Here is a 15,439-nt window from a genome sequence, read left to right on the forward strand (position 1 = left end):
GTGTATCAATGAAATGAATTATTTTTTGGCCACTAAGAAGGAATGAAATATTGATACATGCTACAATGTAGATGAACCTTGAAAACATGCTAAGTGAAAGAAACTAGACACAAAGGACCACACTTTGTGTGAATACATTCATATGAAATATCAGAAATAGGGGAGGGGGCACCTGGGTGGCTTGGTTGGTTTAGCGTCTAACTTCAGGTCGGATCATGATCTCTGGGTCCTGGGATCAAGCGCCACGTTGGGCTCCCTGCTTGGTGGGGAGTCTGCTTTCCTCTCCCTCTCCCCCTCCCCCCACTTGTGCGTGCTCTCTCTCGCTCTCTGTCTCTCTCTCTCTCTCAAATAAATAGTTGTGTGTGTGTGTGTGTGTGTGTGTGTGTGTGTGTGTGTGTGTGTGTGTGTTTTAAAGAATAGGGGAATTCATTGAGACAGAAAGTAATTAGTGGTTGCCCAGGGATAGGGGAAGGGGAGTTGGGGATGTGGGTTTGTTTGGGGATTATGGAAACGTTCTATAAATAGAACATTTTTTCATGATGATTGTACAACATTGTGGATATACTAAAAACCACTGGATTATACACTCTAAAATGGTTTCAATTGGTGAATTTTACCTCAATATATATTTTTTTAAAAAACAATCAGTGATACCAAAACCAAAGACACTACAAGAAAGGAAAACTACAGACCAGTAACTCTCATGAACTTAGATGTTAAAATCCTTAAAAAAAAATTCTAGCCAATCCAACAATGTGTAGAAGGAATTATATACCCATGACCAAGGGAATTTATTCCAGATGTAAAGCTGGTTTAACATTCAGAAATCAGTATAATCCATCACATCAAAAGGCTGAAGAACTAAAACAATATGATCCTGTCAGTTGGTGCAAAAATAGCATTTGATAAACTCTGACACCCATTCGTGATAAAAACTCTGAGCCAACTACAAATAGAGACGAACTTCCTCACCTCCATAAAGAAACATCTACAAAAACCTACAGCTAACATGGTGCTTAATTGTGAGAAATGAGATGCTTTCCCCCTATGATCACGAACAAGACAAGGATGTCCTCTCTCAGCCTTCCTATTCAAGAAGTATAGCCTCATCGAACTTTACATCAGAAACCAGGGATGTACTGTATGGTGACTAACATAATATAATTAAAAAAAAATTTTTTTTAATAAAAAATAAAAAATTGAAAATAAATAAATAAATAAAAGAAGTATAGCCAGACTTCAAGCCCACATTTCTGAAGCTTAGTGATATGTATGTACCTTTAAAGGGTTTCTTTTTGAATGAAAGAATTATGTCACCTTAGAAAGAGTATGTGCTCTGAATTTTGGGGCTTGTTTTTTGTTGTTGTTGTTGTTGTTGTTTTTTCAGTAGTCCAAGGCAGCCTGACACAGAAAAGAACCAACTTTGGCAGAGGGCCTAGGGTTTTAGTTCTAGTTTCGTCACTCATTGTGTAGATTTGAGCAAGTCATTGAACCTTTGTGAGCCTCTGTCTCCTCCCCTCACGTCATGGCAGCTCAGAGGGCTTACCCCCCCCCCCTTTGTGTTCTGGGCTGCTGTCATCCCCTTGGATTTAGAAAGTGATGGGGAAAAGGGACAAAGTGCTGGGGGCTACTTTCTCGCTGAAATAGACTTGGGAAACTTGGACCATTGGAGAAGTTCATTTTTATTCCATCATTGGTGGAGCTTGAATTGGACATTTGATGACAAGATCTTCAGGAGTTCCTCCAAGAAGTCATGTCTTTTAAGTTAAAGACAACGGTTTGATCTTGAACGGTGACTGATACTCTGACAGGCAGGTGTTTACTGTAGAGAAGTCATAGTATTATTGCTTCTGTATCCCCTCTGTGTCCCTTTAGATTCTCTGTGCTTCAGATATCAGATTTTAAAATATCAGGCATTTGGTGGCATGGCTGTCCTGTGGATACTCATTGGTTTGGTAGCCGATCTAAAAGGCCATCCTGCCAAGGCCAGGTTGTGTCTGTAAGATGAAGAAACCATCCACTTTTGTAGGGTCATTACAATGACTAAGTGAAAGAATATATTTAAGTACTTGGCACTTATTAGACACTCAGAAATTGGCAGGCGATATTGTTAGTAGAGTTGCATTGATCCATCCTTTATTTTCATGATCAAATGGGAAACTGATGTTTTCTCTCATGCATCACGCTTGTGACAAGTCTGCTCTTGCCCACCAGACTGCCAGCTCCTGGGCACAAGGCCAGTGAGGTCTGGGTTCAAGGATACCGATCTTTGTTCATTCCAGTCAGCTCTGGTCAGTGGCCATGGAACCCCTCTGCCTCATCTTCTGGAATTGTATAAGAAGAAAGCAAATTTTTATTGATGTTATTCGATAATTGAGAAGCCATGAGATCTTGGCCAAACTGCTCAACTTCATTGTGCCTGAGTTTACCCACATGTGAACTAGGGAGAAGGAGCAGATGACACAAACAGTTTCTTCTAACTGTAAACTTGTGTAATGTGGTAATTCTGTGATGGTGTTGCCTCTGTTTATGAGCGACCCTGGAGACTTGCCCTCCTTACCTCATGTATGTGTACTTTGACATGAGGGTTATTTCCTTCTCTTTTACATGGCACTTGGGAATAATTCTGCCCTCCTTTCCAGCATTTGATTTCTTACAGAAAATTCATCTAGAACTTTGTTGTGGGTTTAATAAGCCATCCTTCACCAAAAGGAGAACAGTAATGCTCTTTACTTTCTTTAAGCTTACATAAACTCACCCGGGTGACTTCATTGTTAAGATCATCATGCATTCTATTGTTCTGTGGTCACATTGAGTCTGACATTCTCCAGTCCAGCAGCTCTGTCATGTCTGAGAAAGGTGGCCCAGGCCTTTTGGTAACGGGGACTCTGGGTGGTGGTAAACTTGGGGTTGGTGCTGGTGGGAAAGGAAGAGCACAGTGGGAGGAAATGGATAGCTTTTAAAAAATCGTCTAACAACTCAGGCATGTCCCTCTCCAGTGGCGCACCTCTACCCTTGGTGAGAACCCCTGTTCTAGGCTGTGTGTGTAATACCAGTCCATACTGTCCAGCTTCCTCTGGGGGCGGGGAGAAGAGAATGACGCATCTCTGTGGACCATGCTTTATTAATCTCCTTTATGATGCTTTATGGGTTATTTTCTTTTCTCTTGGCTTTTAGCGCATCAGAGCAGAGTGACGATGATCCTGTTTGTTCTGGAGCTGGAGTGGGTGCTGAGCACGGGGCAGGACAAGCAGTTTGCCTGGCACTGCTCGGAGAGTGGGCAACGCCTGGGAGGTTACCGTACCAGTGCCGTGGCCTCGGGCCTGCAGTATCCTTTGCTGGACAAAAATCCCTTGGTGGGAACTTAGCCGTCGACTCCTTTCTTTCATGAAAAGTTTGGGTATGTGCAACTTGAAAGTTTTTTGTTTTATTGGCAGAGTTGCTCTGCTGATTAACATTCTCATTGCTTGACTGATACACGAATCATGGAGGGTCCTCATGGAGGTGGATGGAAGTGAGGTGATTTTCCCCCAAATAACAACAGATCCTGCTGAGCAGGTCGTGGGGTGACTGTAACACAAGACTGACATCCAGACAGGACACTGAGCCTCAGCTATCAGAATTCTAGAACATGGAGATAAAACCATCCATGAAAGACAGCCTTTTATTTTTGTACCTACAGAAGGAATTTACACACAGATATTAAGATTGTGAAGAACCACCGGATTCCTATTTATTTTTAAAATATTTATGGAGAAGCCACTGTGCCAGGACCAGAGTAGGTTAGGTATCTACACGGTAATGGTACAGACTTTGTTCCAGGGACAAGACCCTTCCAGGATACGTAGAATGATACGAATTCTTATCTCCCAAGTCTCCGGGACCCGTGTGCCCAGTGTGAATACCTGCTAATGTGCGGTAATCCTCATGTCTGGCCCCCTGGGCTGCAGCAAGCACTGGCTTGGGTGTGAAGCCTGGGCGGGTGATGCTGCCATGTAAGGAGTAACGGGCCCTGGGCTTGTTGGTTTAAAAAGCAGAGAATCACTCTCCACCTTCTGACGAATGAGGGAGTACATGGAAACAGATCATTTGTCAGCAAAAGCAGGAAGAAGTAGTAAGACTTGCTTTCAGATGTTCATCTCATATTTATAAAATGCCTATTCAGTGATTCTCAACAATCTGACAAAGTACTTTGCTGTCTCCTTGCAGACGTGCGGCAGTAGCTGTGTGTGTGTGTCTGTGTGTGCGTGCGCTGTCACTCCTATTTTTCTCTCTTATTTTCCTCACTGGAAGAGCAAGATGAAGAAGCTAAGAATGGCCATCGTTGAAGGTTATAAAAATGGCAAGGTACCAAGCAGGCCAGAAATGAGGGTGATGAGGAATGACAAGCAGGGTTGACTTATCTTGGAGAGGGTGGTACCACCTGTTAAGAAAAGAAGCTCCAAAGTTTACTTTCTAAAAACCAGTTGAGACAAGCCTAATGCCTGAAATACATGAACTCTCTTGTCAATGGATGACTGGTCATTTCTTATAGTATTAGAATTGGAAAGGCCCTTAGCGGTCATCCGGGTCACTCCTTGTTTTACAGATGAGCCAGCTGAAGCCTGGAAAGGGTCGAATGCCTTATCTGCAGCCACCCAGCTAGTATGTTAGAAAATCACCAGAACCTGGGTCTTCTGCCTTCCACTGCTGTTTTTTCCCATCATACTATGTTACCCCTTTTGAGACGAGGACTAAAGGCACTAATAGAACTTGTTCTTAAGATGCTGGCTTCTATATCACTAGCCATGCCTAGAAATACATCTTCTTCTGTATTGCTTAGCCAAGCCAAGCGATATAGAAAAAAGACAGATCTTGCCCTGAAGAAGTTTACTTTTTAAACTATCTGAAAATGAGAAGCAGAACACAAATGCCCAGAATCGAAAGTCTCCTGACTGTGTGATCTCTGACCCTTCCCTTCAGTCATCTCCAAAAGTCACCTTCATTTTTCAACTGTTTCCTTTGGTCACACACCATGTGGTTTACCAAGCAGAAAAAATCATGTGATCAGATATCAGAAGCCTTTGTATGTGTGTGAAAGCCTCTGGCTTCATTTCCCCATGTAAACGACCATCTAATCCAACCTTGCTGTTAAGGTGGAGGGTAGCTGCAGTACTACAGACAGAGAGGCAGGCTCTTCCAGAAGATTCCCTCACCTCCACAGCTTTGCCTCCCCAGCCACAGTGCCTCTCTTTGCTCCTGATTTAAGAATGGCCTTATATCCTTGTACCTTTGATATTTTCCCATGCTGTATGCACACTGATGGCATATCAGTACTGCTTTTCCCGGAGGGTCTCATATAGGAAACATGTGACTTTCCCAAGGCTGGGGGAGGGTTTTCTAGGAGCTGCCTGCTACACAGATTGTTAACAGTGTTAACATACCCGTGCAATGTTGGGGTTCACATTAAAATCCAGTTTTTAAACACATTTTTTCATGGGAACCCTCCACCCCACTTCTTTCCTCTTCTCTGCCACCTTCCATACTTACAGGTTTCTTTTCTTCAGGGAAGGAAGAAGATCTGAAACAACATAAAATGTTCAGAATAATATCAGTACCCCAATTTCTCTTCCTAGTGGACAGTGGTAGCATACATAAGAAACTTACACAGATAAACCACCTTTTCCCCATCTCCACCTCAGACAGTCATTCATCCGTGTCAGCAAGTGATAGAAGTCAGGTTGAATTCAGCCCCTTTTTTTCGTTCCAGCCTCACAGTTGAGAAGTACGTGTGCAGTGAAAATAACCAAAATTCAAGTAGAGAAATGAAGGAAGACAAAGAGCCAACCTTTCAAAAATTGAATTACCAATTTCTGAATAACCTTAAAATCTCCCGTTGCTTTGACTAAAGATCTGAGGCTTCAAGTATTAAGAGAGCTATAACGCTAACAACAATAATCAAAAGGAGGAGAGGAGAGAGAAAAGGAAAGGAAAAAGAAGAAAATATCTTTTTTACTTTTGCAGTTCCTGGGAGTTTTATATAGTACATCTGCATAATGGTACTTAGCTCACTCTCAGAACCATAATTAGAAGTACAAACCAAAAGACTGCAAATTCTCAATTTTCACAGTGTAGAAGCCCAAGGCTCAGAAACGTTAAGGGACTTTCTCAAGGTCACATGACTGTTACCTGGCAGAATCAGGATTAGAACTTGGGTATTAAAATCTTTCGGCTAGCCCTTTGTGCAGCGAAACAGAGTAGAGTGGAGGTATTTCCCGAAGGTCACATGGCAGTTGATGTTAGGAAATAGAACTGTTTTCCTTCCCCATTTCACTTGCTAGTATTTAAGTTTGTGAATACTTTAGCCTCACCTTTCAGTCTTGCCATTTGACCATGTTTCGATCACATTTTTCATGCTTCCACAGAAATAATTTAGGGACTCTTCATTTTAAGACTTTATTCATGTTGGAGATATTTCCAAGATGTCACTCTGTACAGTACAAAGTCTTTTCACCAGGAAGTCTCTTAGATCTACCGTATTCAGGGCAAGAGTATTGGAAAACTATAAGATTATCTTGATTTTTATATTTCCTCATTATACTTAATGCCAATCACTCTGGCTTTGAGGTTGTACGATAATTTTATTTCAGTGCTCTTTCAAATAGCTTTTGTTGCATTTATATGTTTTTAAGAGATTACTGTTATTTACCTGCCATCGTAAAGACTGTTGGGTGTCAGAGTGCTTTTGTTTTTTCATCTGTTTCCTTATAATTAATCTAGGTGACTATAAGGTGATCTTATTCCATATCTATATTGTTTTACACATATCTGACAACTTGTTTGGAGAGTATAACTGCTCCCTTATTGTTGAGACTGGAGAATTTGTGGTGCCTTGTTCTCCTTCACTTTAAAAAAGATGTTTTATGAAAATTTTCAAAACACGCACCAACTCCCCAACTGGGAGTCCACTCAACTGGGAGAAGAGACCATAATGGATACTCACATGCTCATCAGATCAGCGTCGATTCTTCTGTGTTTTTGGCTTTCTCTCTCTCCTTGCTGGAGTATTCAGAAACAAATTTCAGACCTTACATCATTTCATCCTTATGTACTTAATTGTGCATTACTAAAAAATACAGAATTTTTCAGTAATCGCAATGCTATAACTCCTAAAAATTTATAACCACTACTTGATATTGTAGAATAATCGATCCATTTTCACATTTCACTTACTGGCTTTTTGCAGTGAATGAGTTTGAAATCGGGTCCAGACGCAGGTCACACGTTGACTGTGGTTGTCATATCCTAAATCTCTCAATCCAGAGCAGCGATCTCCTCCCTTCACTTTTTTTTTATGCTTCTGTAACTTGTTGGAGGTACTGAGTCCATGTGCCTGGAGACAGCCCCACATTCTAAAGTGATCTCTACTTCCTCATGATGTCTTTTCACTTCTTCTACCTACACGTCTCCCATGTTTTTCTGTAAGCTGAGAGTTACCCCTATAATCTTGATTCAGTTCAGACCCAGCTCCTGGTAAGAACACTGCTGGTTGTGCTGTCTGGTTCGTACTGCTTCTCTGCAGGAGGCACCTCATGGCGGGTTGTCACCCCCTCCCAGCGATACCGAGATTGGTCAGTGTTCCAGGTGGTGACTGCTGGCTCCCTGCAGCGCTGACCTCCACATGCCTTGCCTTTAGTGGTCTTGTCTGAACCAGTTCTTTCGTTAGGGTTGCAAAATGGTGATTTTGTAATTATGTCATTTTTTCCACATGTATTAGTTGGAATTCTTCTATAGAGTAGAACTTTCCCTCATTAACTAGGGCTATTTGGTTACCCTGAGATACAATTAGTATGGGAAAAGCAACATAAATTCTTAATTATTTCTCTTTAATTGCTCATTTTCAGAGTAGAAATCCAGTGTCCTGGTTACCTCCAATAGGCATCTTTTTTTTTTCTTTTTGAGCATTATTATAAACTCTTAGGTTTTTTTAAAATATTATATCCGGTACATTTCAGTAACCTGCCTTTTTTGATGCTAATACTGTCCCATCATTGGCCAGTAAGAGCCCCTTCATGTTGGCTCCAGTGTCTTTGATACAACCCCACTTGCCTTTGATAGCACTTCCCTGCTTTTTGGCACAACATGTCTTAAGCTCATCTTGTACCGTCCTGTCCCAGCCCTGAGTCAGCCATTTCTTTTAGTGAAGAGTAGTATTCAAAGATGGCTAGGAAATGTATGTGTGTATTTCTGAAACGAAAATAAGTCATCAATTCATATAATAAATTCAGATTTAACATTATAGGGTTTTTACTTCATTTTTGTACTTGATTCTTTTACCTTGGGCTGAAAATTATGGCTTCTAAAACATTAACATATTTGCTTTATCCTATGGTTCATGTAAGCTGTTTCAAAATAATAATAGCAGAATTATGGCAAGACTACGGAATGAGGTTTTAGATTTCTCTGGAGTTCTCTTTGTCCTTAGAATGTATTCTCCTAAGGATGTACGATTGAAACGCTGTGTTTTAGAGTCACATGAATGATTCTGCTAACTATGGTTATATCACCAACTTGATAGGTTCATTGATTTTACTTAATTGTCGATTTGGGGGATTTTTTCTTTTGATTTTATATATATTTTTAATATGTAAAGTAATGACATGGTTCCAGAATGGAAACTACGACAAGAGAAGTCTCACCACCAGCCCTGTCCCTTCAGCTTATTTCTCCCCTCTCCCTAGGCAGCCCCTTGTGTGAGATCTCAGTTTATTCTTCCAGAGCTTCCTTTTGTAAAATAAGCACATGTGCTGCAGGGGCGCGCGCATGTGCGCAAACACACACACACACACACACACACACACACACACACACACACTTCTGTTGCCCTCTCTTTCTTATGCAAAGGTAGTGTATCTATGTACCTCCGCTTGTTTTCCCCACTTTATAATATACCCTGGGAATTCCTCCATGTCAGTTTGCTTATGATACAGAGCTCTTTTTTCCCCTAATATTGCATGGGCGTATTGTAGTTAATTCAGTAAGTCCCCTTGGGATGGAAGTTTTTTGTTGTCTTCCAACTTTAGCAATTTAAAATAATATGGAGCGAGTAGCCTCAGGCATGCATTTTGTACTTTGGCCAGTGTATCGCTGGGCTAGATCTCTAGAAGTAACACCTAGCAACCCAGGAAGCTCACTAGAGACTCAAGTGCCTTAGGATTGTACTGGAGACTGGTCACGTAGGCAGCCTCTCTCTGGCGTGTACCGAAATTCCAGACTAAGTAGGAAAGCAGGTATTTGGCATAAACCATATTCTGTGTACAGTTAAGGCACAGTGAGCCACTTTTGTCTCTTAAAGGTGGGACCCGCCAAGTTGCCAGACGCCAAGCCAGCCTTGTAAGCAGCTTTCCAAAGACTAGCATTCAGGCCTGTTTCACACATTTTCATTTTCACACACCATTTTCATTTTTATCTTCATTTCTTCTTGAACCGTGTGTTCCTACATTTTGCCCATGTTTCTGTTAGGTTTGTGGTTGCTTTCTTCTTGATTGTTCTTTTTGTGTTAGGGGTTTGGGCCTTTTGTGACATAAGTTGCAAATATTTTTTCCAGTTTGTCTTTTGGCTTTGCTGGTGGTATTTGTTTGTTGTTTATGTTTTTGAGTAGCAGGCTTTCTCACTCCAAGGTTATAAAGGAACTGTCCCTTCTAGAACTTATATTTGCCATTTTTACATTTAGATCCTTAATCCAGTTGCAGTTTATCCTGATACAGAATGTGAAATACTGATCCTGTTTTGTTTTTCCAAATGACTATGCGGTTTATGCCAACATCTTTTTTTTTTTTTTAAACCCATGTCTTCCTTATTCATTTGAAGAGCCACCCTCATCAGACACATACTACATTTCTGTATGCTTTGGGGTTTGTTTCTAGACTTGCCGTTTTGTTCCGTGGATCTGTTTGTCTGGTTATGCACCAATACCACAGGTCTCACTGCAGAGATTTTGTAACACGTTCTAATATCTGGTAGGGCTGACCTCCCCTATCACATACCGCATTGCTCTTATTTTCAGAATATTCCTGGCTCTTCTTGTTTATTTGTTTTTTATATGAACTTAAACTTCCCCAGCTCTAGGAAAAAACCTATGTTGATATTTTTATAAGGATTTTATTAAATTTATAAATTCATGTAAGGAATGACATCATTATCGTGTGAAGTCTTACTGTCCCATAATGTTGCATCTTTCACTTTGTTGTGTCTACTTTTGTATCTTTCAGCGTTATGTCCAAGCTTTCTTCATATGGGATTTGTACATTTCTTGGGTTATTTATTTATGTACGTAAATCCGTCCGCTCAATTTTGAGAAATGATCCTTAATGTTTACATGATAGATTTGATGTTGAAACCCGGCACGTGTTTATTGGTGACCAGTCAGGCCAAGTAACCATCCTCAAACTGGAGCAAGACAACTGCACGCTGGTCACAACATTCAGAGGACATACAGGTGGGACTGCAAGCAGAATCTCCGTGTGCCGCTCTCATAATGACATGCCACCGGCCGCGTGTTCTGGCGCTCGGATGCCATGTTGTGAAAGTGACAGAGTACAGTGTGCTCGAATACACATGATACATTTAACTGATTCAGAATGGTTCAGTAAGATATAATGGCAAACATTTTCTACAATTTTCGGTGCATACAAAAAAGGAGCCAGTCTGTTTCGAAAATGTTGGTGATTTGGCTCTATGTCATGTCACACTGGAGAAAGCCAGTGTTGGCGTATGTTGATGAGACATTGTTTGAGACCATGTGGCAACTGCACAAACCTCGGAAGGCCAAAAAGACAGCTGTCTCAGTCTGTCCTTTCCATCCCTGGAGCCAGAAGATGGTGTGCAAGACAGACTCCCCCACTTCTAAGACAAGTGAAATAAAAAAATATGTTCATTGTGGGTAGCTAAGCTACATAAAAAGGTACAGGTTCCTTTTCAGCTTCCTTCTGGGCTCTTTGATTATTTAGGATTTGTTTGTTGGGGAGGGAATCAGGATCTGCTCAGGATCCTGTAAGCAAGGTAATATAAAATATCCATGCTTAGCCTTTGAAACACATGAATAGATGATAATGATTCGTTTTTACTAGTATTTTTAATATGTGATGTGATGTTGACCCTGGGAAATGAGTCACTGCCTGTTTTCATGGTTCTTAATGGGCTTTGTATGTTTCCCACAGATTACCAATCTATGATTTAGTACAGAACGAGGTTCATATTGAGTTTAGATGGCACATAAGAACACAAGTAGATGAATAAAGATGTAAAATGGGATAGTACCTAGATCATAAGAGATGTCCTCAAGGGGAAAAAAGGAATGCAGTGAAGAGGAAATTGAATCCAAGGGAAAAGAGTCATAAAAGATAATCTTAATTATCTGTGTTTTCTGGGAAGAAGAACACATAGAAGCATCCCCTGTGGATAGGACCCAGGTCTTTCCTGATCAGGTTTCTCTTTTTAGCCGCCTACACCCTGGCTAGGCCTGGCCTTGTAGGGACCCAGAAATGTCCCACGTTAGGAACCTTAAACTTCTGTGTCTCACTGCGGAACTTCAGTCTCCTAATCTTTTGCATTTCTAAACCCTGCCTCCAGCTCCATTTGCTCTTAGCCTTGTTGACCAGTCGGTCCTTGGTCTCTCATTCCCCTGTGTCTGCACCCATCCTCTTTTGCTTTCCAGAGGGCTGTCACTCCAGCCACGAGCCACCCAGCACTCTCAGTTCAGGCGCCCTGGTGCTTCCTGGAAGAACATGTGTGCCATTCACACTGTCGCCAGCCCCTGTGCAGCTCAGCCACTGGGGCTGCCGCGAGTCACAGCTGTGCCCCAGGCCACCGTCACCGCTGCAGATTCACCCTTCCAGTCCACCTGCCAGTGTTGTCTCAGTTCCTCCACAGTCCCTCCGCAGGGCCTCGGTACTCCCCGGGACTTCTTCAGACCTTCACCACTCTCCCCGAGCCCCCTCACCCTTCCCAGACTCCCTCATCCTTCCCAGACTCCCTCAGAGAGAAATAGAGGTGATCAGATAGAGCTTCAAAGCTGCTTTTCTTGGGGCGCCTGGGTGGCTCAGTTGGTTAAGCATCCGGCTCATGATTTTTGGCTCAGGTCATGATGGGGGATTGAGCCCCAGCTCCTCACCCAGCAGAGAGTCTGCTTGAGATTCCCTCCCTCCCTCCACCTCTGTCCCTCCTCCCCCCATGTGCACGCTCGTTCTCTCTCTCTCTCTCGAATAAATAAGTCTTAAAAAAATTTTTTTTTCTTGTCTGCCCTATATTCCTCCCCAGCAAACACACTTCCTCTACCCCTTCCTCACCTCTCACCCTCATGCCTCACAGAGGAGTCTCCTGTGGTCTGGCCCGGGGCTGATTCTCCTGGGGTCTCCACATCAAAATCTCTTCCCTTTGTCTCCCTTTTGACTAACGCACTCTTCTCAATGTATTAACATGCTTAAATGTCTTGGCTTTCTGTTCAGGGAACAGAACCCTCTCAATCCTGTATCCTGTTGTAGCAGTTTTTCTTTTTTTTTTTTTTTTTTTTTTTATATTTTATTTATTTATTTGACAGAGAGAGACAGCCAGCAAGAGAGGGAACACAAGCAGGGGGAGTGGGAGAGGAAGAAGCAGGCTCCCAGCGGAGGACCCTGATGTGGGGCTCGATCCCAGAACGCCGGGATCACGCCCTGAGCCGAAGGCAGGCGCTTAACCGCTGTGCCACCCAGGCGCCCCGTAGCAGTTTTTCTTATTCTCCTAACAGCGGTACTTCTTTTTTCTTTTTTTAAATTATGGTAAAATGTACATAATCGAAAATTCACCCTTTTAGTCATTTTTAAGCATGCAGTTCAGTGGCATTAAGGACCTTCATATCACCACCATCCATCCACACAGCATTTTCTACCTTACAAAACTGCAACTCTGACCCCATTGAACACTAACTCCCATAGGCCCTCCCCTAGCCCCTGGCAACCACCATTCTACCTTCTGTCTCTGCAAATTTGCCTGCTCTACGTACCTCACAGAGTGGACTCCTACAGGGTGCGTTGTTTTGTGATTGGCTTCTTTCACTTGGCATAATGTCTTCATGTTGTTGCAAACAGTAAGGCTTCTTAAAAGAATGTCCTTTTCCAGCTCCTTCAAATTCTTCACCTCTTGTTTGCCTTCCACCCACCTGCAGTTTGGCTGGTCTCTCGCTCCTCTGACACGGCTGTCCCCAAGGTGGCCAATGACCTGCTGGTTGCTAAATCCAGTGGACGTGTTTTAAACCATGTCATACTTAACCTTCCGGCAGCATTTTACATTGTGGTCCTTCCTTCTTGCTTGTAACAGCCCTCCCTTTGGCTTCTGTGACACGTTCTCTCTCAGTTTTCTTCTGCCTCTCTGACTGCTCTTTCTCATCTCCTTAGTGATCTTTTTTGTGAGTTCTGCCCTCGACCCTGGTCTCTTTACACTCATTGCTCTCCCTAGTTGATCTCAGCCACTACTCCCTGTCACAGAAATAAAAGGTACAGTTATTTCCTCAAATTCTTCACAGCCCAGTGAGAGAGACAGGAGCCAAAGAGTGACATGGCGGCAGGGGCAGGGGGAAGCTGGCACGGGGCACTTCCAGGAACCACAGAATGGGCACTTAGCTCGGACAGGAGTGGGAGCCCATCAGGAAGGCCTTCCCAGTGGAGGTGTTGCTTGACCTAAGATATATGGGAAGGAGTGAGTGTTGAGTTCGTGAAAAAGAAGTGAGAACAACACACCAGGCAGAGAAAATCAGCGTCGTTCAAGGCATGGAGATTTGCAAGAGTGTGCTCTCCTGGGAACTCTCGTAACTCCTTTTGGCTGGCACACTGAGTCTGAGGTGGCGGGCAGCCAGAGAGGAAGTGAGAGTCCGTTTGGATCACTGAGGCATTAGCCTGACGTCAATGAGAAACCATGAAAGAGTTTTAAGCAAAGACGTTAACCTGGTCAGAATTTAAAAGATTGTTCTGGCAGCAGAATAGAGAGTGTAATTGGAAAGCTAGTTGGAAACTGCCCCTCAGAATGTGGCAGGAGTAATAGGAAAGCCAGGAGTGGATAGGCCCAAGGTGAAATTCCGGTGCTGAGTTCGGCAGGCCTGGTGACCTGACGGGGTAGTTCTCAGACTTGTTTAGTCAGAGGCAGCTTTCAGCCTGGCTCTTTGGTAGTCAGCCATTCACTGTACAGCTGATAGCTGTGCTCTGAGTTCTCTGTTGCTGCCTCTGGGCCAGTAAAGGGGTGAGCAGCTGCTGCTTACTGCTCTGTGGTGAGCCAGATGTGGCCCAGAGGTTTCCTGTCTTCCGGGTTAGTTCTAATAGAGAATGTCACCTTGGCATTATGCCTTATCTTTCTCCGAGTTTAAAGCGTTCTTCTATGACTTCTATGAACTACCTTTGAGGAAGACCAGATGTGGCCCTGGAAAGTCAGCAACTAACGTGAAGGAAATGTAGCAGGTCATATAGTCAACTCACTGCTATCACCCATAGACAGTAGTATGTACCCATCGCCAGTCTGGCCATAGCACAGCTCATTCGTTTGTAGCCAGAGCAGGGATGTCTAAGAGATTCCTTCATGATGCAAACATACCGTCGAGCTCTTCTTATACGGCCAGCCCATTCTGGGCCCTGAGAGGTCCCAAACTCTGGGAAAAGGGTTTTTTTAAGGATTAATCTCATTCCCTTACCCCAAAACAAAGACCTTAACATGAGCCCAGATCCATTAAAGAATGATATTGGGGGTCTTATCAGTCCAGATCCAAACTCAGAAGCAGACAGTGGTATGTATACAGAGTCCTAACCATTCACCCGTCACTCTGTGTTATGGTACAGAAGGTCATATAGAAATGTGGGTTGGTGATGGAATTGGCCTAATACCAGAGGCCAACATAGCATTTACTAATCCATGGGGACCTAGGAAACTAGTTTTATGTTCCTTTGCTCCCTCTGCTGGTTTTATTTGTGGAACCAAATGCCAAGTATCATAGTTCTTTGCTATTTCTGCAGAAATTAGAAAATATTTCTACCAGAAAGTCACACTGACTTGAACAAAGAGGGGAAGAATCAGATTGTAACCATTGGAAATTCGTAGTATCAGTAAAGTCATTTTTTTCTTTTACTTCTAAGGATTATTTTGGTTAGTATGAATGTACTAGAAACAGAAGGGCTTCAACATAAATCGCCAAAGCACGGTACTTAACAAAAAATTAAATACAGACTTGTTCATTACCTGCTAGGAGAATTATTGAAAGTAACAGTATAACTATAACAAAAATAAGACAAGGAGAGGCATAGTTCATGCAAATACGCAAGCTCAAATCATTAAGCTGAAAACTTGATTTTTGTTTACAGTGATGGCTTTCACATCCAGCAGACACAGATTTTCATCAAGTCCTCCATGTTACTAGCCCTCTGCATGATGAGTGCTGGCA

At 42.7% G+C, this 15,439-nt stretch overlaps 1 protein-coding gene across 3 annotated transcripts in view; it reads left to right on the forward strand.

The window, feature by feature from the left end:
* Nucleotides 1-15,439, forward strand: part of WDFY2 (WD repeat and FYVE domain containing 2) — a 173,873-nt gene that overhangs the window by 124,778 nt on the left and 33,656 nt on the right. For all 3 annotated transcript variants that reach the window (XR_006408846.3, XM_044381793.3, XM_057308912.1), the window contains exons 5-6: nt 3,178-3,328; nt 10,365-10,477. Coding sequence is in view for 2 of the 3 variants with exons in the window: in XM_044381793.3 (XP_044237728.1) it covers nt 3,178-3,328; nt 10,365-10,477 (264 nt within the window). In the remaining variant the exon portion in view is untranslated. The remainder of the gene's footprint in view (nt 1-3,177; nt 3,329-10,364; nt 10,478-15,439) is intronic.

Source organism: Ursus arctos, unplaced genomic scaffold (genome assembly GCF_023065955.2).
Source record: "Ursus arctos isolate Adak ecotype North America unplaced genomic scaffold, UrsArc2.0 scaffold_10, whole genome shotgun sequence".
Classification (NCBI taxonomy): domain Eukaryota; kingdom Metazoa; phylum Chordata; class Mammalia; order Carnivora; family Ursidae; genus Ursus; species Ursus arctos.